Source organism: Anarhichas minor, unplaced genomic scaffold (assembly GCF_050575085.1).
Source record: "Anarhichas minor isolate MPS153535 unplaced genomic scaffold, ASM5057508v1 ptg000011l, whole genome shotgun sequence".
NCBI classification, from domain to species: domain Eukaryota; kingdom Metazoa; phylum Chordata; class Actinopteri; order Perciformes; family Anarhichadidae; genus Anarhichas; species Anarhichas minor.
In genome coordinates this window covers 9725813-9752012 of record NW_027466457.1, presented here as the reverse complement: position 1 = coordinate 9752012, position 26200 = coordinate 9725813, and the positions used below count along the sequence as shown (strand labels likewise).

General features: G+C 43.8%; 1 protein-coding gene across 2 annotated transcripts in view; it reads right to left on the bottom strand.

The window, feature by feature from the left end:
• LOC142947618 (cGMP-inhibited 3',5'-cyclic phosphodiesterase 3A-like) overlaps positions 1 to 24139 on the bottom strand; it is a 63877-nt gene extending 39738 nt beyond the window's left edge. Inside the window, exons 1-2 of one of the 2 annotated variants that reach the window (XM_076089306.1) lie at positions 23322 to 23460; positions 22542 to 23140 (exon numbers count right to left, since the gene is read on the bottom strand). In XM_076089306.1, coding sequence (XP_075945421.1) covers positions 22542 to 22886 — 345 coding nt within the window. In that variant the 5' untranslated portion in view covers positions 22887 to 23140; positions 23322 to 23460. Of the gene's footprint in view, positions 1 to 22541 lie in introns of both variants that reach the window. The other variant, XM_076089305.1, reaches the window with a different exon arrangement.
• Positions 24140 to 26200: the final 2061 nt, after the last annotated feature.

Genomic DNA, 26200 nt, shown 5'->3' with positions numbered 1-26200 from the left:
AGTGGAAATGAGGAACTTATAATATAAGGTATGTGGGATAATGTATGATATGTGAATGAAACATTTGAATCTGTACAAGCGGTAAATCATTTACAATTAGTGTGAAAGGTTATGTTATGTGTTTGATGTAATTTTGGTTGTTGGCTAAAAGGTTTAGCTTTGCACCATGTGCTCATCAAAACCCTGTCTCGGAATTATGTTTATATACATTAATTTTGCAACATTAAATTATGTTTTTAAGGAAATTGCTCTTATTCCCTATTGCAATATAATATCCACTCGTAACATGTGAGGCATAGGTCAACGGTTCAGGCACTCGCAGCACTTAAGTGACAAGTGATAAGTGATAAGTGACAGATGGTGGTTTTTATTTAATACTGAAAAAGTCAACAGTGAGTTGAAGCACAAGACGCAACGTGTTTACTTAAACGAGGAGTTGTGTAGCATTTCGGGGGATCTATTTGCAGAAATGGAATATAATATTCATAACTATGTTTTCATTGGGTTACACCTGAAACTAAGAATTGTTCTGTTTTCTTTAGCTTGAATGAGCCCTTATCTACATTGGGAGCGGGTCATTTTCACTGTTGAGTTCACCATGTTGCACCGCCATGTTTCTATCAAGAGCATCTTTCTTTCGCTTGTGATAGTACGGGAACATGAGCCACAGAGAAAACTGTGGACTGCCGATGACCTTAAAGTAGTGTTTTTATGGTATGCATGGCCTCTGAGCAAGGCGAATGGCGTAAGCAAGGTGTTGCACTTGGCGGATCACGTTATCGCAGTCTTCGAAAGGGAGGAGTGAGCGGAGGGGTATTCAGTTGGTCGCATATGCGACCACACCGCTAAATGCAACAAAATTCTACACACTGTTCCTTTAACATCACACAAAAACCACAACTACACTTAAACAAAGGGATTTTGTTGCCAAATCCAAATCCACTCGGTTCACAGGATGCAAACTCCGGTCTTTGTAGCACCTCCTTTACCTCCTCTTTCCCAAAAAATCGCCAAATCGTAATTTGTTATCCTATAACAAATGTGTGACATGGAAAGGTCATTTATTTAATTTGGTAATCTGTAGGTGTATGATATATGATCATGAACACAGGAAACAGCAGAGTTTGAGATGTTGTTGTTGTTTGGATAACAACATCTAATTCCCTCTCCTGACGTTTTTTTTCTCCTTCACAAAATGGTGGCGTACTTTGCATTTGTTACTGAAAGCCACAAAAACTCTCACAGCAGAGAAAGTTTAAGACAACACAACTTTAAAAGGGCTTCTCCATTCTTAGCCTATCCTAAACACTCCCCTCTGCAGCACAGCTGAGGAAACAATTTGCTGAGACCTTTGCCTTTCACATTCTGCTCTCCGCGACATGATCCAAAGACACCGCAGAACAGCGGGCTCATCTTGCTACCATCTGAAGAAGCAGAGAAAACATGATGGAGAGTGTGATGCAGGCTGCGGTTAACCTCACTCAGCCATTACACTGTCCAAATCCTCATTTGTTGTACTCTTAATTGGCCAATCAGTAACGGTGGCAGTACAATTAATCAAACAATGAAAAGAAAGATTAGTCCTGGTTTTAACATTGTGTTCAACAGAGGTTCACAACCCGTATTAGTCCGACAAAATGGGTCTATAGCCTGAAGCTAGTGTGACTCCTCATCTGTAATTGCTGTAATTGCACTTTCCGTAGACCATGTAAAAGCAGAAACAAATAATGTCTGCTGCAACTCCGGATAAATGATGACCATCAGCCAGGATTGTTTCCACAATCCTGGCTCGAAAATGCCCAATTGGAAAGGATAATCTAGTATAATGGGAAGTAGTTCAATTAATTAGGGAGGTAGACTAGAAGAGAGGAATCATAAAACTGAGCCATAAACAGTTACAACGGCACGGTTGATAAGGCTGTACTGTGCAAGACTTGTAAATACAAAATGGCCACCTTGGAGTTAAAAACTGTGAAAATTTGGTCAAATGGTTATTTTTTTCCATCTAAAAAAAATCTGCATGTGTATTATCTGTGTGTGTGCATTAATCTAATGGAAAACAGACCCCAAACAGAATTACTTCTCCCCATATAACCTGATTAGTACAACTGCCTGAAGCAGATGGATCTGTGCAGACAACCAGCGGGCATAAAGAGAAGGGGGGAACGGGGGAACGGGGTGTGGACGGAGGGGTCTCAGATCTGGCCGTCACTGCCACTGTCACACTGAAGAACACTGGAGGAATAAACTGGAGACAGATCTCGCCCGACCTGCACCCACATCCAAAACATTTGCTGTCAGTGATTACAACATTACAGAACTAATCACAGCAACAATAATGAGCTGTCAGCAGTTGGAAGCCAATAGCTAAGTGACTCTTGTCAGGTCGAAGGGTGATTGTTTTAGTAGGACAGTGCATTCTCCATGTGTCACATTTCATTCCAATCTTTTTTACACTGTTATACCAACTGGCGGATTAACACTGATGGGCTCTGACGCGACAGCATTGCTGATGAGACGGGTTCACTTAAAGGAATAGTTCAGTATTTTGGAAAACACTTTGCTTTTTTTCCAGAGAATTTAATTAGAACCACTTTCGTATATGTCCATTGAATATGAAGCTACAACCAGGACACGCTAGCTTAGCTTAGCATGAAGACTGGAAAATGTGTTCTTTGTATGGATTAAACAAATTAGATTTAACGTTAATTAATGAGTTAAAGAGATGCTGCAGACAAACAGAGCAAGGATAGCAGATTCACATGTTAACAGTCTTTATGCTAAGCTAAGCTAAGCTATTTTCAGGCTGTAGCTTCATATTTAACGGACGAACATAAGAGTTCTACTGATCTTTAGATCAATATCTTGGCAAGGAAGCAGATAACTGTATTTTCAAGAATGTCTAACTATTTCTTTGACAATTATTCCCCCACTTTTCAAACATTTTTGCAGTGGGAAAGTCCACCCTGCCCGGCTCTGACTCTCACCTTGTCCTCGTCCTTGGCTGGATTCGATCCCTCTGCTGAGCTGGCAGTGCCACGCTACACTGTGCAAAACCAGGGGACCTGTGTTGGCAGAATGGACCTCGCCCCGGGCAATAACGCTCTCAACTGTGGCCCATTGGGTTACGGTTCGATAGTGCTCCCAGACTCTCGGGTCAAAACTCCAGTCACATGCACTTCACAACGCACTAATGCGTATGGCTCTGTCTGTTCCTGGGCCTCAGAAACAAGTCAAGGGCAAGTCAGCCAGAAACCCAGCCGTGACATCGGGGCTGAGCTGCAAGGCGGCACTTTTTTTATGGCCGTCATCTGGTAAGGCTGCCTTTCTGGCAAACTACACAGAATCACACACACTCATGCACTGCCCCTCATGTTTCCTCTGTCTGCCTCTTTTTCCTCTCTCAAACACACATCCGCAGGGACATTTTGCACACACGCATGCACCTGTGTCAGACGGCCTGTTTTCCACTGGAGTCTAATTGATTGGAAAATGAAGACGGATGCCTGTACGAGGCAAGCCCTGCTGAAGAGACACAAAGTCTATTACAGTGGTCCTGCTCCCGACCTAAACACATCACCCAGACAACCAGTCTGTCTTCATTGTTAGTCACCAATCACACTCCTGACTGGATGACTGACAGAGACGAGTATCCACATGACAGAGCGGCAGGGGCGGTAGATCACCGCTGGTTTGGGAGACAGCAATACCCCTTTCCTGAGCAGCGATACACCACTTTCAACAGGGGAAGGAAATGGGTTGGAAATAGGCCGTGTAATGCTTTCAGCCCCGGCTGCTCCGAGCAACGACAACAGACATAACACAGAGCCATTAACGGCTTCACTGTGTGAGTGTTTGACTATAGCCAGACAGACCATCCGCTGCTAGCTACAGATTGAGGCGGCTGGCCTTATTATTGACATTTTGACGGTTTTCAGGCTGGTAAAAAGCAAGACTAACTCTGACGCTTTAAAAGCTTCAGCTGAACTTTGAATTACGGATGTACGATGGTTATTGGAATGGTGCATCCAAATGTTTCTGACTTAATGTGAAATCGGGGCTTAATACTAACTTTAAAAGTGGTTGCCACGCTGGCAATCAGCTTTGGTTGCCGTAACTGAAAATACGGCTGCCATTTTTGTTATATTTTTAGTAATAGATACTCTGCAGTTATACGTCAGCTTATTAATGAAAATGTGAAGTAACAGAATAAAATCTTTACTACAGAAACTAGACAAAATTCGTGTATACCCTCAAGTCCTGGTATACAAAATATCAGTAGTGCATGCTCTTCACAGAACCTTCAAAAATGAATCCAACAAGTCACTGGTTCCTTTTTCATCCATTCTTTCCCTTTCAAAAAAATTTTTTTCTGGACCTTTGTGCTTATTCCCTCCACAGATGGATTGGCCCTTCAGCATTGAAGTCATCTATACTTTCAGAGATGACCTTCATGACCGCTGAGTCTCCTCGCACATACAGTTGAAGAGACTAGGGTGCTGTCCCTGTTTTCTATGTGTTAAAAATGAGTTGCCCTGGTGAAACTCAATACAAACAAATTAACAGAGTGCAGCTAATAGATCTGTGCACTCTAGCAAGTTATCACTTTTAACGGTGCTTCTTTTTTCTATTCAGTAATAAACTAGACCTGAACTTGCTATATTGTCCTCTGGCTCCCTGGGAGATGGCTGGAGCAGTATTAATCTTATGTAGGCACGGGTACACAAGGGAGTATGTTTCCTTTTCATCCGGGCCTGTCCTCTCACCAGAGCGAGGAACGAGAAAGGAAAAGGCAAAACTGTGAAGAGGAAGAGCCTGTAGAAAAGAGAGGGGTCGGCCGTTCGCTGGAATTCAACAGCGCATGAAAGGCAAGGAGAAAAACGAATACATCTGGCGTGGAAATAGGAGAGGTGGTTTGTCGGGCATGACAGAGTTTGGAGAAGAGAAGAAAGGAGAGGGGAAGGGAGAAGACGGAGAGTAAAATGGGGGCTAATCACAAAAGAGACAGAGCTGGGAGGCAAGAGGAGACAGAGGATGACTAAAATAGGGACAGTGAAGTGAGAGAGGGAGAGGCTCAGAGAGAGAGGCTCAGAGAGATGGACCATAATAAAAGTGGAAGGTAAAAAAGGAGAAAAGTGTGCCGCTCTAATCATACGAGCACATTGTGAAACTATAGATTAGGGGGAGGTGATTTTAGCTCGAGGAGTAATGTCTCCACCCGGAGCCGGAGCTTTGAGCGCACATAGGACGGGATGTAGGGAAGAAAAAAAAACAAAAAAACTAACGCACCTCCCCTGAGTGGTGAGCACTGTGTTGTCATGGAAACTGCTCTGACGTCAAAGCAGGCATTATGTGATTACTCATAGAGTCTGTTGAGGAGCGGGCCAATAAAACAGGGACCATTACTCACACACAGGGAGATGGCCAGAGCTCAGGTTACACACACACACACACACACACACACACACACACACACACACACATACATACACTAGACACACAAATAAAAGCATATAGAAACACACTTGTGTACACACACAAAGTACCAACTCATTCTAGCAGCTCCACCTTTAATGAAAAGCAGACCGCTGATAAACTGCATGCACATTTTTACAATCCAGACACAGTGAATTGGTCACACTTTTACAAGGGCTCCTGATTTGGAATGCAAAACGTGCAAATTCACCGTTTGCTTGATACCGTTGGTGCTGAGGAATGAAGCGAAAACTTGAACACTCATCCCTCGGCGCTAAAACCTCGACACGAGCGTCCTCGCGATGACTGCAGACCACAAGTCTGACTCTCCGTCTCGACAACGAGGAGTGCAAACACAACCTCGTCGTCACAACCAAGATATCGCTGGCAGAATTTGCGTGTTCTGCATTCCACACACTCTGACCCATGTCTGACAAAGTACATCAAGCATGCACGCTGACATGTACACTATTGTGCGTCACATCACACACACACACACACACACACACACACACACGCACACACACACACACACACACACGCACACGCACACGCTCACTTCCTCTCGCCATCTCCCACACATTCTCCACTGGGAGTTAAAACACTGTTAGGGCTGATAAGGATCCAGGCAAACAGTGTGGATAAACAGTCACTCTGGTAATTAAGAACCACGGGCCTATCAGAGAAGACTATGCCGAGACAAACATGTGATCCAGACTCCATTACTGGGGCCGTACGCATTCCCACCAGAAAGACCATTAGGTGGGAATAGACAGACGGCGAGGGTCAACAGAACTCAAAAAGCCAGACTGGCTCCAGTAGGTTCAGCTGTCATCATATTAACTGTGTTTTCACCCTAAATGTCTACTGTGTGTCTCTGGTGTCGAGAGAAATAATTACATTACATTACATTACAGTCATTTAGCAGACGCTTTTATCCAAAGCGACTTACAATTCAGATTCTATATTATTTCTACACCGTAGGCACAGCTACGGGAGCAATTAATGTTCTCTGATGCACAGTGCCCCAAATTTAAAGAGCTGCACATGTATGATATCTTGATAAACAGTAAAGATCTGTTCGGACATGAAATATGTACTGCTGGAGAAAAGCAGTGAGTTGAAAAGTAATGAAATTAAGGGAGAAGAGTTTATCTCTGTTCTCTCGTATGTTGCGTCAATGATGGATTTTAAAACGGATTTCGCTGTTGAAAACGTATTAAATGACCATCATGGCATGCGATGCTCGGCTCCAATACAAAAAGCTGCTGGTTAGTGTGGTTGTGACATTTTTATTGCTCTATCGTCCTGGACTGAGAAGAGAACAAAAAAAAAATCAACCAGTGTATTACATTGCTCTTAATAAGACGAACAAGCATATTTGGGGTCATCCACATCAGTGCTTCCAGTCAGATGTTTCACTGTTTTTTTAAGTGCAGTGCTTATAATAAATGCAGAGATATTCACAGTTTTTTAAACGCTAAAATAAAAATAATGAGCTCTAATTATGAGCAAATGTCTCGCCTGGACATCAATACTATTCCAACTTTGAGTGTCATTTTACAGTAAAAACACATCAAATACTGCAAACTGAAGCCTCTCTTTGTAATGACACTCTTCCTTTTTTTTCAGATTAGCACTGATCAAAAGACACATTGCAACTGCAGCTCCAGTCAGAAGTATCTGTCTCTCTCTGTTTGTACGTGAAGTTACACAAGTGAGCTTCATCCAGCGTCAGTCTATCTTCCTCTGCAGTATCTGTATTTTCAACTGTCCTTAATGTGCATGACGCAAGTTCAGTTATTGCATTTGGCACAAGTGCTCCGTGTCACTTCTCTGCCACAAATGTGACTGAGCTCTGGCCAAAACCTGATATACTATACTCTGCATCATCACTAATTTGGTTACAATGATACCATATCTGAGTTGATCTGATTACAAGCCCAGTAGCTCTCCCTCCCTCCGTCTGTCCCTGCAAAGTGTGTGAACGGGTCTTACTTGTGCAACTATCAACAGGCACACATGTACACATCCATGCATCATGGTGCATGCGAGTGTGTGTGTGTGTGTGTGTGTGTGTGTGTGTATGTGCTGGAACAAGCTGCAGTCCACCTGGCAGGCCAGCGAACTTAATGAGTCTCGTATTCATGCAGCATGCGCAGCCACATCCGCTGCCTGAGGCTCTGACCAGGTGCTCTGACACAACACACATTCAAATGAGCAGGATCCTCCCAGAGGGTTGTACCTCTCGTAATATCACCATGACCAACAGCGTACCACCCAGAAGGAGCAGTTTTCTTTAGACCTTCGCTCTAATATCATGACCTCACCATAACTAACTTTTTAAAATGTTGGAGGCTCTACAAAAAAATGATTGGAAAAAGGGTGATTGAGTTACCTTTCCAAATGTAATTTATTACTGACTAACTTCTGAGAAGAATAACCACATTGCATACGATCGTGTTGCTTTCAACTGCATTTATAATTGTAGCACTTCAAGTTAAATGGGCAATCTATTCCAATTTCACGGGAGTGAAATTATTTAAAGTACTCAAACTGCTACAAGCTAACCCTATTCATGTGAAGTTATGCCAAATGTTGTGTGTCTATAATTTTTGAATCAGCGCCTTTATGTTTCTGGACACTCAGTTCAATGTAATAATAACCAGATTTTCCCTTCAACAATAATGCGTAGAAAATGTTGCATTCAAAAGTGTAACATTTCACATGGGTTACAAGATCAATATCAAATGCCGTTCAAGAGAAATTATTACATACAGATGCCAGTGCAGTAACAAATATGTCACATAAAATATCTCAAATAAGATGTCATGCTCAGTAGATGAGAAAAAATAAACTCAATTATGAGCCATAAATACAGTGCAAAGATCATCATGTTTTATCCATTACACATTTAATAGGAATGTCTCTATGCACTCTGGTATGAAAACAGTGAGGAAAGTTCAGATATATGGGGGCAGAACAGTTGGCCCAGTAGGAAGTATCCTGGCCTGGGTCCATACATGGTTCAGTCAACTCAGACCTAGCAACACAAATATACTAATGAATCACAGCTGTAGCATCCAAAGACAAAGACTCCTCCTTACTTAACTTCCCAAAAAATCTCTACAAAATACTCCCTCACTCTCCTTTCTTCAATCACTCCTCTTCTCTCACTAAAGTCAAGTAGACCTGCACTCCAGGGAGCCATTTCAGCAGCCATTACAGTAGGGTTTTGCTGCAATAATAACTGTGTTGCTACTGATGAGGCCCTCTCGGAGTTCACTTTCTCCCACACCCTTTACTCATGAACAAATGTCAAACTCTTCAGGGCCTTTGATTCAAGGAGTGACCCTGGAGGAGATGAGTGTTAGAATATTTTGAGGCTCCAAATGTGAGAGAGTGAGGGTTTATTTGCAAGTCGCCGGGTAGCTGTCTGCTCCGACCTGCAGCCAGGCCCTGCGGATATCAACGACTTGGCCAGAGCAATGCTACAGTACCAGGGGCGCGGTGAAGGGCACTACAGGACTTTGAAGGGTGCGTGTGTGATTGTGTCCAATATGCATCATCTCCCCTAATGTTTTCTCTCAAATGTGACCCCTGGTTCCAGTTCCTTTCCAGCAGCTGACCACCATATGTAAAAGGCCCGCACCGGTCCACTGAATCCCTGTCTAATGGGCTGCACAGATGCCACTTTCCTGGAACAATTACTCCTGTGTGTGTGTGTGTGTGTGTGTGTGTGTGTGTGCGTGTGCGTCCCTGTCTTTCTCCGTGCAAACAGACTCGAAGGTTCCACACATTTCCCTCAATATGTTTCACCACTGTCTGGAAACAATGAACGGTGCTGGGTGAGAAGTGGGGAGGGGAGAAAAAGTGGAAGAATTGTGGAAAATGGCACGATGGGAGAAAGTGAAACACATAAGGGGGAAAGTTCTGCTGCTGTTTGGACAAGCGTTGTTGAGGGTAAGTAAAAAGGGAAGTACGTAAACTAACAGCAGGTCAGTCGTGAGGGGAGGAGAGAGCAGGACGAGAAGGAGAGAGCGAGGGCTATTGACTCAATGGCAGAATCGAGGCTGTCGAGGGCTTTAGAGACACTGTTTGTGTAGTTTGGACTGGGCCTGGTAGAGCGTGCGGCGTGATGATGGAAATCTTACACTCACTCAAAACAAGCCCGCTGACCTTTTCATCTACCGGCCCCTGAATCAGTCTTAACATTCTGCCAATGTGGAAATGAATGAGTGCTTATTACATCTGCGGCAACATCACAGGCTCCGGCCCCTTTTTACGCAGGTGTGTGTGTGTGTGTGTGCGTGTGTTTCATGAATGTGTGTTTCATGAACGTTTTTACTTCCTTTGACACCCAAGCGCATTCCTGCCGTCAAGCAATAATATCGGCACATGTGAAATGAAGCACGGCTAATCTCTATAAGCATGAAATGTTGTCTGCTCTCAGCTCACTGTGCCTCAGCAACAGAGTACACAACGGCGAGGAACAGGGCGTGACGAGGAACGTAAAGACCTCAGTCACAGTAAATTTGGTTGCTTCTTGAAGGTGACCAATCTTCATTACCACTGACAATTCAGAACTAATGAGCTCATCATAGACAGCGTGAGCAGCATCTCACTGGAGGAGCCACCATTTTGTTTTCTGGACTTTGTCTGAATTCTGAACACATAGAAAAAGGTCCTGACCCGACGTCTGCCTGAAACGATAGAGCCTTTGACTTGTCCCTGGGGAATAAATAACAAATGGCCAAAAGGAGCTAGATTAAAAACTAAACAATATCAACATATAAATAGCACACAGCCAAGCGTATGGTTGAGAGCAATAGACTTTGACGTTTCCCTTTTCCATAGATCCGGGATATTCATCCGATTTTTCTCAGAAGTTAGGATGGGACTGCCAGCTGCGGCTTGGCAGAAAGTGCAAAAAAATGCATTTTTTTTTTTTGCAATGGATAAATGCTCTGACCCCATTACGGACAGAGAGACTTACATGCAACTAAGATGAAATCCAAACATATCAAGCAAAAGTGCTCCAAATGATTGTAAAGAAGGATTCGAGGGAAAATGCCCTGAAATGAGTTGTGTGTATAGAGAATACGTCAAACCTGTGATGTTCATACACAAATCACATGAACTCTCCGATGGCAGGCTGGACCGTTCAGCCCACGTATCCAACAAAGACAAAATTGCTGCAAGCATTGTGAACATACTTTATCCACAATTTGATTTAATCAACAGAAATTTGTCAAATGCCAGAGAGTTTTTTCCCCTCATTACAACAAATTATATAAAAGATCGGTCACACCACAAATTGTGACGTGGGTACCAGGTTTAGGAGGTGAAATTAGATTAGATGAAACACTATCATCTCCCACAGGGGACTGAGTTCTGATCCACCTGGTGGCCCATGAAAAAACAATGAACTGACAAAAAAAACTTATAATAATAATAAAGTAGAATCTTTTCTAAATCCTGCAATATCATATTTTTTGCCCACTTGGGACAACAAGCTGTAAATACAGCAATTACATATTATCACCATTTAAATTTAAATGTTGAACATGTTTGCGAATGTTGCGTACATATTTTACACTTTTATCTTTGTAAATAATTGGTTCTTTAAATGCTAAATGTTTACAACTCTATTTTTTTCAACATTACAGGTGTAAATGTCAGGTGCTCAATAAAAAGACTGGTCTCTGGCTGCAGAGCAGCAGCTGGGGGTTCGGCGTTGCACTCAGCTGTGTGAGCACTTGTAGCCCCTACTGGCCGGGGCTGGTGACGATTAGTGCGCGAGGAGACAGCCGGCATCAATGCCAGTATAAAACGAGCAACAAAAGGTCTTTTGAGAAAGTATGAGCTACCGCAATAACGAGAGGTCCTTGAGCATGCAGCCATAACTGGCTACCCAAAATATTATGCAGTGTGCTGCAGCAGAAACGCACACACGAGAGCGATTGCATGATCCTCCTGGCGGAGATAATAAAAGATGCAAAATAGCAGAGAGATAAAGAGAGCCTATAGTCACACGTCAAACTAAGTGACAGACCAGAAAGAAAGGCATTATGTAACGTCTGAAAGAGCCAGAGCGATGGCAGAGAGGAGGAGGAGGAGATCGCCCCTGGCTGACAGGTAGTAGGAGCCAGTGGAGAACTAAACTAGCAGTTCTCTCTGGCCCGTCATCACCTTGTCTTCCCTTCATCCACCATTCATAACAGGAGCAATGTAGCTGAAAGGCATTAAGCTGCTTCTGGTTCCTTAGAACCCCTCTGAGACCCGTTTCGTGAAAACCCACCTGTACGACCTAGATGACCCACTAACACCCTCTCTTTTGTCATGCTGTACCTCTTTTGCAAGCGCACACGCTGGCGGCGACACCAGTTATCGCCTGTGCACAACCACAAACCCAAATGAGGCCGTTGCTTCTTTTTCTGTGGCTGTTTTAATGGGACATAAAGGCAGAGTAGAAAGTGTGCACATGCCTGTGTGTGCGTGTGAGGGCGTGTGTGTGTGTGTGCTTGTGTGTGAGTGTGCGCAGGCTCATCTGTGCAACATCTGCTCAACCACCCAAGGCTCCTCGCCTCTTGAGAAGTGGGTCACGTTTCCCGATGACGTCAAAAGTCCTTCTGCCTCTCCAGTTTGTGGAGCGTTGCCAAAACCACCGCATGCCATTCCTCGTCCTGACAATGGAAACGCTCTCTCCAGAAGCCTTGATGAATCACCTGCCAAACCTCTAACAATTCTCAAATCTTAACACTGAAGTGGGTCTGACCATGACAGCGAGACACAAGGTGAAGGGTTGATTATTAACAGGGGAAAAAAAAAAAACATGATAAAAAAAATGTCAACACATTACTCCACTCTACTAAAAGATTTTATCTGCAATGTGATCCAGAGCCATCACTGTGATGCAGGATCTGAGGCTGCTGAACTGCCTTGAGCCTGAAGACCTCACACTAAACTCTTTCCACTGTCCATGGAGAGGACAGATCAGGGAAAAAGAAAAGAAAAAAACAGAGAGAAGAGAAGAGGGGTCTGCTACAGTAGGTGTAGAGATTTCATTTAAGCTGTCCAGTCCCGAGAGGACACGACGCAAGGTCAGCGAGAGTATGAATGGAACAGGAGCTAATGGAAAAAAAGAGAGATGGTGTAGAGGAGAAACCTGAGGTACATAAGCATTAAAATAAAGGCTCAGTACGCATATTCTGTCCCTCTCTTTATAACACAGAGAGACTTTTCAGAGACATACAGCATGTGGCGATGAGTTATCTGGGTAGACGAAGGGCTGCGGATCCATTTGAAGTTTTCTAAAAACAATGGCTTTTCTCACGTCTTGTTTTCCGGGCGGAGATGTGACCAGCTTCCATGGCTTGCACTCCACAAAGCAATTAGCGGGTGAGCTTGGCTATCTTTGGCAGGAATGATTGCTTGGAACCAACAGACCACTATCTACACTACACAGCACTTGTCTGACCACACACACACACACACACACATACACACACAGACAGAAGAGCCTGCTGTTCATAGCCATCGATTGTGGCCGAGTATAAAACGGATGTCACCTACACAAGAACACGTCAGCTCTGACATCGTTTATTGTCACCAGGCAATGCAGAGCATAGCGGCAACAAATCAATAAGGCCTTGCCTAGCCAGTCTGCTGGGCCCTTTGTGTGTGTGTGTGTGTGTGTGTGTGTGTGTGTGTGTGTGTGTGTGTGTGTGTGTGTGTGTGTGTATTAGCAGGTGTTTACAGTGTACAGAAGAGAAAAACTGGAGGGGGGGGGGGGGGTCAACACTTTATCATACTCCTCATGGACAAGAAGCCGAGGGCCAAAGCAAGGTTGAGGGAAAACGAGCCATAGCTCCTGCCTTCATGTCACCGATTCTCTTACAATCGAGTGGAGACTCAGACTTTCAAACTGAATAATACAGTGTGTAGTTGAACTCTATCCCAGGGCCCTCTGGATGTCTTGTCCTAACCAAATACCTAACACGTGGAAGTTAACTTGAGACGACATTCACTTTAAGAATATGATTAAATATTCATTGAGCTTAGAACATTGAGGGGGGAAAAAACTTCTTCTAAACTTTTTCTAGTGCCGCATATTAATAAGTGATAATGTGCACAGACCTTTTTACAATTAATGGTGCTAACAAATACAGATGAATGTTAGAAAAGCAGATTGCTATTTTTAATTAATAAAAAGAACTAATTTCCTTGAGCTGACCATAAGCGGTTTCTGTTTGCAGAGTAGATTCAGAAATGTGACCAAGGTACCAAAATAACGTCACACTGTTTACCTCAGCATCATAACCAGCATTCCAACATTGGTATTTGTTCGTACACACTATGCGTCCATAAACGTCTAAATCATATAGACACTGTATACCATCATCCAGCACAGCACTGCAGCTATACATTCTGCTTTTGATATCTGACTAATTGAAAGTGACTGCACGAAAACAGCCCTTAACCCAAAACCCTAAGACTCTCGCCGCTGCAAGGGGCGAAATAACCCGACTGACAGACAGATGTACAGACAGATTTTTCTCTCTAACATATTTAGAGAGTAAAACATGGCATTGAGCAGGGAACAGCAGAAGCCTTGTTGGCTGCAGGGACAGACAGGCTCATGGCGAGCCAGTGAGGCAGCGGGCTGGACGGACGGCCGGGGGGGCTCACCAGGCAGAGGGTACAATAACACATTTCCTCGCACCACGCCATCGAGCTAGACAGACATGCAGCCTGCTGACAGAGGGAAATATATATATATTTTTACTCCACTAATTGAGAGTTACTTTAGTTACTTTACAGATCAAGATTTTATACAAAACACAAGATCAGTATATAAAATATAACACATTCTCTTTACAAGCTAACTTTAAGCCAATATAAAGCTAAATCATGGTCAGACAATAGCCGATGGGTTCCACAAAGGCCTCTACAAAGCTTTCTTAAACGTGATTGGTCAATACTACAAACAAAAACCTGAACGTTTCCGAGACCAAAATCTTGTCCAGCTGCCTACAGACTACTTTGCATAATGCACAGTCTGTTCATAAAGATTCAGCCATTAGTAACCAACCAGGCAGTGGATTACTAAATACAACCATCCGTTACTGAAAACATCCTTCCTGTTCAAGCTCCTGAAATATACAATCAATTATTAGCTGACAAATGTTTGGATTTAGTGGATGGCCCCACTCAGAGAGGTTCAAAATGTTTCTGCTGTTAAATGAATGATGGCAGCAGCAGCAGCAGCAGCAGCGACTGTGTCCTGCTCTGCTTCTAGTGGAGACAAAATGGCCAGACTGGACCTGAGGGACTTGCTGCACTTCCTCTCCGACACCAATCACAGGCCATGAGATCAATTCTTTTGAACACCGCTTCACGTGAACACTCTGAGATGGGAAATTAACAGTTGGTTCTTCCATTTGTTTTTCACACATCTACTGACTGCAGCTATTTACGTCCAGGACTGCTCTCCCCCCTCTCTCCGCTGCTACCTTCCTCTCACAAACATGCACACATACACACTCACGCACACACTTCCCGGGGCGATGTGAGAGTGTCCATTCATTCGTCAGAGGCCAGCTGCACACCTGGTGACAGCCCAGGATGGTGGTGTTGGCTCAGGTCAGTGTGTGCGGGGAGAGGAGGAACGTGGAAAGGAGGGGGGGATGCTGGGTGAATGGGCCTGTCCTTCAGGGTCTGCTCAACCTGCACATTCCAGTACATTTAGCGCCGGGGCTAGCACAGGAATGTCCCCTCATGTAAAGGATCACTGTCTTAAAGGTGGGCTCCTCGTGTGATTGAAAAAGCCCTTCAGGAGGATAAATAGAGATGAAAGCAGAACATGCTGCGTTCAGTTCCCCAAAGGGATGTGCTGCCCTGCCGGATACCTACTGGCACCCATCAACCTGCCCAACCTATAAAGAGCAAAAAACACTGCTTCAACATTGCAAACACAAGCTTGCTGCGTACAAAGAGCCGGGAATCAAACTTCAGTCCTTTTTGGTACCGAAAGGAGTCGTACAGATCTAAAACTGTCAAGTGCCGAGAGTCATGCTTGGATGAATTAATGGTTATTCTTTGATCAGATATGTCTGTTTGATTATAATTTTTCCAATTTCAGACTGTGTTGAAACTTCCTAAATGCCTGTTTGTATTTATTTTTTTATATTTTTTGGTTTATTTGATAAGGGACAATGAACATTAATAAAAACATTGCTGTAAATGCGCCAGAGTTAGCCAAGAGGCTATTTTTCATCTGTAGTCCCAAGAGGCAGATTGTGTTAAGATGTTAGAGGTTAGGCGTATTTAGCTAAATGAAGAAGGGTTTGGGAGAAAACAACATTCATATTCCTCTGGTATGCTCATATGGCACCAAGGTGGGGGGAGATGGCTTTAGCCCTACCAAGAAATAACTAGATGTTTGATTCTCTTTGAAGCTTTTTCTCCGACTCCCAGTTGATCCAGTCCAATCTACGCACTGGGATGCCCTCGGGATCTACCCGTTCGAGTATAAAGATATTCAGTGTGCTTCGGTAAACTAAAAACTTGCAAAAGATGCATTGTTTCAAACAACCTCGTCAAGAGGTTCAAGAAACTAGTGAAAGTTGAAGTTGAACAGCGGGCGAAGACCACTTGACAGACTACCTCCTCCAGTACAGCACAACAAACACAACCATCATCTGAAGCTGGAATGAGCAGTATTTCTGCTGCAGTATTCTGTCTCCAGAGAAGCAACTTGTTGTCGACATTTCCTGTGGTCCCTTTCTGTGTTGCTTGTTTGTCTAGATGTGTAGTTTCTGTGCAATTCTTCGATCTTTCAGTCGGTTTTCACCGTTTTCTAAAGTCGTCTATTCCTACATTTGTCCTATCCACCATTCCTATCAGAGTGCTGAATATTGTTCTACATTTTAAAGCGTGTATTTGATAAAGCTGTGATTGTTTTTGCTAGTGAGAGGTACAGTAGTTTAGGCATATCACACTTGAAATTGACTTTCAAACATGTCTGCATATACATGTAGCCTTGTTTATTCATGTATTTACTACCTGCTTGGGTTTTCTAATCTAACATTTGAGAAGTTTGGCTTCTACATTTCTAAAATATGTAAAATATATCAACAAATGTATCATTATGGTAACAATACCCAGCCCTATTCATGCATACACCTAATATATGTGCATATGCAAATGCTTCCAATTCTTCACAAACACACACTCTCTCCTCTCTGTCTCTATCTTTGCCTCACAAACACACTCCTGCACAAGCACACACACCCACGTACTGTACGGATACACACATTTGTGCCAGGAACATTCTGTTCACCTCCATCACTGAAATAGTCTCATAACACAGAAAACTTGAGTGACATAATTGCCTTAGTTTAGATCAGACAGCGGAAGAAAAAAAGTGCAGCGTGTAATCTACCCTTCAACACACACACACACATCAATAATGTGCTTCAGATTTACTATTCCATTCAAATGTGAGGCAGTTATTAGGATCCCGAGGTGTTAATATATGTGCTGTGTGTCAGGACTGGAGGCCTGTGCCTGTCTAGCAGTTCCAGCTGCGTTGGGTTGTGTCTGTGGTTTGAGGCCCTCCGTGTTTCTACGAGCGGATTCAACCTCTCAGCCTGCAGCAGCTGGCAGCCATCAAGCTGCTGGCAACACACACACGCTTACATGTACACACATGCTCACACAGACGTCCTTCCATAATTTCCATGGTAATCAGTAGGGAGCCAGATCGTGGTTGCGCCAGGGGAAGGGAAGAGAGGGAAGAGGGGCACTCAGCTTAGTCCTGGACTTCTGGTTTGGTTGGCTTATAGGGGATCAGAAACACAGGGCAAGAACCAGAATACAAGCTACTCTTGTTGCTTTAAATTAAGGTGATGAAGGAACTGGACACAGATGGGTGAACTATGTAATGTAGAGTTTCAGGGTAATTCCGCTTTACTACAACTTGGGTTTCATTTATTTTGTTTTTTCCCATTGTTGCTATTGGTTTTAACAATATATTGTTCTCACACGGTTCATGGTTGAGATCTAGGAACACAGCAAACTCACTAAAAGGAGTTGAAATGGGGTTCCTTAGATGATCATACAGGTTTAGTTCTACAATTTAGGCTAGCTGTTTCAAATCTCTATGCAAAGCTAAGCGAATAAACCACTAGCTGTTTCTTCATATTTACTACAGACATGAGATTTCGTACATTAAACTTCTCATCACTGCAAGAAAGTTAATGACAATATTTCCCAAAATGTCAAACTATTCATTTAAACAGGCCCACTTAGACTTTTTGGGAAGAGAGGCTAATAGTAAAATTATAACACACAGTGTTAGTTGTAAACATTTATCAGAGTTTAGCGAAAATGGCATGTTTCAGCTTTACAGTGTGCAGTGTGTAGGGTTTGGCGACTTCTAGCGGTGTGGTTGCAGATTGCAACCAACTAAATCTCCTCTCGTGTGCCAAGCATGCAGCAGAACTACTGTGGTCGAGGCAAAAGTTTGAAAATAAGAATGTCCCTCTCTAGCCAGTGTTTGGTTTGTCCGTTCTGGGCTACTGTAGAAACATGGCGGACTCCGTGAAGAGGATCCGCTCGTTATGTAGCTATGAAGCGTTCATTCTAATGCTTCGAAAACACAGTGATTATTATTTCATGTGATCATACACTAAAGAAACATACTTATTAACACTGTATTACATTTATGCCAATAGATTCAGGTGCTCTCACTTTTGGTTTAAACCCTCTCTTCCACCATATTGTGTGTGTGTGTGTGTGGGGGGGGGGGGGGGGGGGCTATTGCCTGGCCACTGAACAAAACCTTGAATGACCTACTTTCATTCCTATCCCAGTACCTCCACCCTTTGCCTCCTCACACACGCACAGCGCAGCAGATAGACTGAGACTGAACGGGAATTGAAAGTGTGAACTGGATCGCCCAATCACAAGACACACAGCCCCATGCTGCTATCAGCTTCCTTTCCAAACGTAGGGGGAGGCTCAATGAGACCGTTTCTAACCCAGAGGCCAGTCCAGTCAAAAAAAGAAAAAAGAAAAAAAACATCACATCCCACGAGGCTATGTGTTTGGAATACAAACAAGCTGTTTGGGATGAGAGTGTGCAGTGGCCCAGTGGTAAATCTCTGCCCTACAGGCTATCAACAACCTCCTCCATCCAAAACACAATTCAATTATGGACGGTGCAGCAAAAATAGAGTAACAGGAAACATTTACAACAGCAACAGTAATTGTGTTTGGATCCAATTCCACAGGAAGTCATTACCATAGATTTCAAGAATATCTTTATCATCCAAGTTAAGAAAGAATGTCTTCCTCTGGTGGGATAATATTTGTGTTGGTGTCAGTGAGAGGACAGAGAGTCGAGGGCTGTGGAGAGGGATGGAGTTACTGACAGAAAAGGGAGTGGCTTCGAAACGCCTCCTAAAAAGCAGAAGTGTCTTGCTCATGTCTACTCCCCTTCCTGGCTAATCAGCTCTGCCGCTCAGGTAGGTTCAGTTAAAAACATTCGATGTGTGTTGGTAACATGGCAGACTGCTTTCCTCTGCATGAGAGGAGAGGAATTTCTATGACAGTGCTGATGTCTGCAGCGGGAGAGCCTCGGACTCAGATTTCCTGACACACTGTGAAAAGCGATCCACACCTCTTCCTCCGGTTCAATATCGCCAGCTGAAATACAGAAGACCGGCCTGTCATTTTGTATTAACCCAAGAAGAACTATCCCACAGAGGCCCCCACTAACCACTATCAGATCAGCTGATAATTACTTTCTTTTATTATCATGATGGGAAGGACGACCCCAGCGTTCTGAAATGCACCGACTAAGTGAGCTGATAGATGCTGGCAGCCAATTTGTAATCAAAAGGAGGGAAAATGTCTGTTTATTAAATCTACAGTTGTGCAGAGTGAAGCATAGCCTCGGAGCATGCTTCTGGCAGAGCGGCGGAGGGCAACATGGCAGCTTTAAGGCCTGTGAGGAAGAGGAGACAGAAGGATTCCTCTTTGCTCTATTTATTTTCTGAATAAACTGTTTTTACACAGTGACTATCAATCTGAAGGGCCTTTATATAAGACTCGAAGGTCTGCGGGAGAAGCTTCCTTAGAAGAAAAAAGTTAAGCATCAACTGTAATCCTTCCTCCAGCCTCGCACTATTCTTCACACACTTCAGGCGGACAGCACTAATGCAAACATTGTCACGTCAACAAAGTGCAGATCTACTCCTTGTCACGGCGCTCTTACAGCTTCTTTAAAACATCGTAACTCTGTTGAACACAGCAGAAACACAAACGTCATTCAGCCGCTTTAGATCATCTCACTGAGAAGCGGTATTTGGGAAATTTTGGCCACTATACTGCCATGCAGTTAGCCTACATTTTGGCCTCCAGGCAGACTCAGTTCGACACGTTATGCTGCGCTGCTCCAGTCACCATGTGGTGGTTGCATGGTGGCCCCCAAACGTGTGTCGACCCCCCTTAGGGAGGCCAGAGCCCCGTGTGAGCGAGGTGATGACTAGTGTGGGTCAGCATGGGCTTGTTTACACATTACAGACCACACAGACAAGACACGGTTAAGACAGCATATGTCCGCCATGTGTGTCTCAATTACAGGAAGGCCATGACTGCTCAACTGCTTAGCACCGCCACCAAAGATGAGAGCAAACGCTAGAACACTCAGGTTTCGTTCGAGATAATCCAATGAATTCTTAACTTTCACGTATACTATCAAGAATGTCAGAGCACTGTCTTTATGCGCCACAACAGAGACATGTAATAGAGATCATCACGCAGCAGAGGGCTCCAGTCTGGCCGAGGTGACGGAGCAGAGAAGAGTCAGAGATGCTGGAAATGTTGAGCATCTTTGCATGATAATGTCTACTTCGTTTGTCTGGTGGTTCCATCCTGCTCAGCTTTTATTGGGAAAAAATAAATCTGAAGCACAAAAAGAAACGTGTCAATTGCCACAGTTGCATCAATAGTAGCTGTTTACGACTAACGTCTTGATTTTAGGGCTGTTTTTATTGTTCTCTGAGTAACTCCATCTTGAAGTCCTTAAAGTAAAGGAGTCTGAATCCAAGAGCAATGGTATTCATCCTCTTGTTTTTTACACATTTGGTGTCTTTGAAATAGTGAATTTATTACAGCTTGGTTGTCTAATGCCCATGTTCGCTCTTACCGTAATAGAAACATTACTTTGTGAAGTGGAAAAAATGTTTCTTTGTTTCTAAACGTATATCCAGTTTTCTTCTTGTTTTTTTATTGGGTAATCACAGAGATTATAGAAAAAAAAGCTATAACTTTATTATCTAATGCAACAACACCAACAAATATATACAGAGAAGTATACAAAATGTAATATTATCGTTGTGTATGTAAATATATATTTGTAAGTTATGAGCATTTGTTTCTTTCCATCACTTGCAACATTGATCTTTAAAACACAACAGAGTGTAAAATAATCTGCTACCTGTGCACATGCTTGTTTACAGCCATACAGTAACTCTTCAATGCAAACTATACAGCCAGACATTTTCAAACTCATCACTCATTAAAACAACAAAGATGCATCCTCACTCCATCACCGCAGCAAACCAACGACTGAATATCAAATGAATGATGATTGACACTCGAACAAGCTTCAGCTGAGACATCAAACCTAAAGCAGAGTAAAGTGTGAACTGTAAAATATCTAAGGATTTTTTCACATCTGATTTGTGTACGCAGGAGTGTGTGAGCAACACCACAAAGAAACACAAACAAGCACACTACAACGCTAACCAGCTCTGAGAGCTGAGGGCATCTCAGAGGCAAGTGGCCGGGCCGACAGTGCAGCCTCTCATCGCCAACCTAACCGCACTCACAGGTCACAACCAGAGCTTTGATCACTCCAAAAATCTGTTTCCAATTCACATGCTCAGCGTGCTCATTGATTTTCCATAAGGAGGGCTGAGGAGCTGATATGAGTCAGCTCCCCTCCTTTTAACACAGGTATGCATGTGTATCAGTATCACAGGAGGTTTAAAAGCCAGCTGCTACATTCCTGGAGTTTAAGGACTGCAATCCCCGATAAGTGATGAGGAGCAAGTGGTATTAAAGTCCAGGACAGAAAGATAATAATGCACTTGTCAGTGTTGTGGCAGTGGCTCAGAGATCATCTGGGGAGAATGTTTGACATAAATAATTAGGGATGAGATGAATCATTGGAATCGTGTCCTCAGCTTCCCCTTCTCATCAGCACTTGAAAGCTGTTACTAAAATAGCCTCCCTTCAGCTACAAAATACCAAATGTAAACTATACTGTATATATACATGAATAAATGACCACCTTGGTCTAATGGGTGCAACGTTTTTAGAGAAAAGATTTTGGAAAATTTGGCCTAGTTGATCATTTTAGTAGGAGACGTATCATTTTCTAAGGAAAAAACATTGAATGAAGCATTACTGTATATAACAATGTTCCTGAGAAGGCAAAGAAGAAGAAGAAACATTGTAAAGTGTTATAATTCCATGTTTGCCTTCAAATGGCTGCAAGTGTCTCCACAGAATATGAAAAGAGATCAGTCCAAAGAGGATCTGTGCAGATCAGAGAAAAACAACTGAGCAGAGATCAAATCACAACTGTATAATACACACTGCAATGTAAAACAGGAGCATGACATGTAAACACATAATAATAGCTAGTTACAGTATTATTATTATTATTATTATCAATTGTATGATTAATCTTATTCTTTCTTATTGTTGTTGTTGTTGTTGTTGTTGTTGTTGTTGTGTGATACACTACACATGATAGTGACACACATCATTTAAAAAAAAAAACTCTGCAACCCTCAATATTATGCATTAACAGCCGTAATAATAATAATCATAATAATTCGAATCAGTCATAAAAGGCCAACAGTTCTTTTTTTTAATTGCCATTCCACTGCTCCCTCCTTTCGCCTCGCCTCAAATACAAAACTCATCATTGGAAAGAAGAAAACAAGGCAGAAACAGAAAAGTTGAATGGGACAGAAACTTCTTACCTGGTCCCTCTGGATGCATGGCAGAGAGGTCCGGCGATGTGACTTACTGTTGGACTGACTGTGTGCCATGTCTGAGGCTATCACAGAACTGGACCTCCTGCGCCTTTTAAATACAGGGATCTCTTCCCTAGCTCCAGTCACGGGGGTGCAGCCCTCCTTGTGTCTCCCTTGGTTGGGAAGGAGCTTGTCAGCATACCTCGCCAGCAGGATGCCCAGCACTCCAACCAGGTACGCTACGTACGGTCTCCAAGTGGCCCGTACTTTGTGCAGCGAGAAAAGTGAGACAGTCCTGACTAGGCTAATGAAAACGACCACAGATATGCCCTGATTCAGCCGCGCTACCATGAGTGCGCCGGTGGCCACGCAGATGAGCACGACCACGGCTGCTGTCGTGAATGAAAATAGCTGCTCATCTGTCCCGTCCAGGAGAGACCACGCTGCTGCTTCGCCCAGGTGGCACAAGGTTAGGAGGGAGAGGGCGGTCTGGATTAGAACTCCGCAGCGGATTAAGTAGACACCGACCCAAAAGAAGGCACATACCAGGGTGAACAAAGAGGAAACAACACTCCAGCAAGTTTGCGACAGCTCCGCCGCGCAGCCTGAAACGAAGTGAAGGAGAGACGATGAATGCGAGGGTCTGTTGTCAGCGCTGCTGCTGCTGGCTTCAGCTCTCCAGTCTGCACATTTGACCAACAGAGCGAGAAAAACAGAGAGCGACCCCACACACACCGCACTCCGGAGTCTCTGGGAACTCCGTATTTTTGTGAACATTAGCCTCACCCACGACTCGTAATCTCGGTCACTGCACAGTGGGATGACACATGTTTTCACATAACCATTGCGATCCGGTGCGCCGAAGCTTTTTTCATGAGCGCTCTGCGCACCGGCACTGTCAGATTCTGCAGGCATCGCCATCACTCATGGTAGATATGAAGTATGAGGAAGTCTATAATGCATCTATAGCAGTGTGGTCATGGGACAGGACAAGAGTTAGTGACAACCGTAATTTATTATACTGAAAAAGTGCAGCGAATACGCGCCGACGGGTCTCCATTTACGCATGGAGATGTGCTGCCACTGAACGCATTTCCCTTTGTTTTTCCAGGTGCGGGTTGAAAAATGGCATGAACAGAGCCCTGAATGACAGAGAAGCTCAGCGGTTATTCAGATCTAGGGCACTGCTTCTCTGCACACACGCGTCCTGCGCTGCCCTCCTTCCTTTGTGGAGCGCCGTCTCTTTGACTGTCCTTCTCTTCGCTTTGTGGCTCCTCCACGGCCCGGTCCGTGCAGCAGCGGCAGTCTTTACAAAACATCAGTCCCGTTCCGTGAGCATTCAGCGATAAAACGCGCTCTCCCTGTCCATTGTTTGACCACTTCCCGGTCCCTCCTGAAAAAGTAGAGGCTGCCTTTTACTTTTGAGGATAAACGCTGCTGAGGAATTTAAGCAGTTTGACCGTCCGTCAGGTTTTGAGGTGCCAATCCGGACTGTTTGTCACCAGCTCTCCAACCAGTCGCGAGTTTCTGCTCATTCACACAGTTCCGACTCCACGCAGGGAGCAAGATAGTGCAGCAGCAATGAATCCCCCTCATATCTTTCCCCAGACAGACCAGCAGGCGTTGGCCTCATTATATCTGACTTTGGTCTAGATTGGTCTTTTTTTCTTCAACATTTTTGAATGTCATATTTTTGTAAAAAAAAAAAAATATATATATACACATACACACACACACCCGTATATTCTTATGTTGTTGACATTTTTATTCAAACTGCAACAAAACCTGTTTTTGTATCAAATGGAGTTGACCTATATTTTCCCAGTGAGTTCCACTCTGAATGGAATAAACATGGTGTATTTAGGCACACACATTTAAGGCCATATTTTATCCCAATGGGTGCATTTTGATTTGTGGTTTTGGTGGCCAAGCCAAACTGAGGGCTTTAATTAAACTGTCTTGCCATGAATTGATCTTTAATTAGAGAGAAGAACATAGATGCTGATGAGAGAAATGGCCCTCTTCATGCAAACTGTTTTGCCGTGAAATTCTTGTGGTTGCCCTCCAGCTTGACTCCTGATGCCCCCACTCTACCGGGTCATTGAAATATTCATCCCACTTTAAGTGTCACCGACGGTGTGTCTCCATCAATGTTTCAGCATGCAGATCTTCCGTGGGCTAAAAAGTACATCACAGTTCAGGAGGCACACGTGTGTACCCTCATATGCAACGCTCTCATGGGATCACACCCTCTCACATATACAGTTTAGACATCTACAGCCAAGCATGCACATGTAATCTCGCTCACGTTTGCTGATGCAAACACAAAGAAGGTGACGCACATACTGTGTAGTCAGTCTGTTTCTCGACTTTCTTTAGCCCTGAAGCTTTTCAACATCTGGTCTTCTCACAGCATCTAAATGAGGTCGGGGGCGTTCTAATAGACAATGCTCTATCGTGCCACGCTCTTGCTTTTGCAACCCCAAGTCCTTCATTAATTTATGGAAATCCTGCTGCAACCTTCAAAACAGAGAAGGAGCTAATTAGGACTCATTTCTGTGATGCTGATGTTCTCTACCTGTGCTCATTCCCGGCTGAGACAGGTCAGCGGGACTCCTTCTATCTATCGGTGTAGACAGAGTCCTGTGTATCCCTTGTCGGTTGTGATTAGCAGGAGGCACGGGAGGAGTAGAAGCGCTAACAGGGAGCGATAGGAGCAGGAGGAGGCCAGGTCCTGTCCCTCACCTCTCAGCACATGCTCACTGAGTGCCAGACAGCTCTTTCAATGCAGTGCATCACACAGGAAGCGGCTGGCTCCAAGTAGGAGCAGATTCTTGCGACAACATCTTCGTTTTTTTTTCCATCTTATCAAAGCCCATGGGTAACTTTTCTTTGGAAGAGTTGAAACAATACTGCTTCATCTGACTGGTTTATTTCATGGATGACGGGAACAGAAACATTCCCTCTACAAACAGAAGATAAGAGCACGACAAAGGAGAGAGGAGTTGAAGTCAGCCAGAAAACAGGATACAAGCATTCACTTTTCTTGTAGGATACCATGGTGCACTCATGGTGTGACGTTGTTGGCCCTCATTTGCAATTCAGAGGCAAATCCATTATGTGAGGGCCAAAAGCTTATCCAAAGTAACTATATCAGTGTGTGGTGATATAATGTGAAACGATGCAGGTTATGTTATAGGCTGGAAAACAAGAAATAAATTACAGTTATGCCAGATGTGAAATATCTGGAACAAAACCTGTGTTGTCAACTGTGAAAGCCAACAGCTGTCCTTGTTTTCCTGCAAACTGTCAATGGCCATGAATGAAACTCATCATAACCTGCATCTTCCTCCTGTGAAAAGCATCACTTTGTGGTTTTAGATGAAGATGAATCACCACAGTTCTCAGCAACCACTGCAAGGAGCATCTCCGGACAAGATCATTGTGGAAAAAAAGAATCCCGGTCGTCCCTACCAACACGTCTAGAGGCCATTCTGAATTACCCGTAAGAATTTTTTAATGACTGGGGAATGCACACGTAACTGTCTTACCCTATTTGGCAATGTCACGGTCCATTGTAAAAGAGGAATCTTTTCATGAAGAGCAATTAATCAAACATCTGGTTTGGATGTTGAGGGCAGCATGGGGGGGGGGCAGTCACCTAC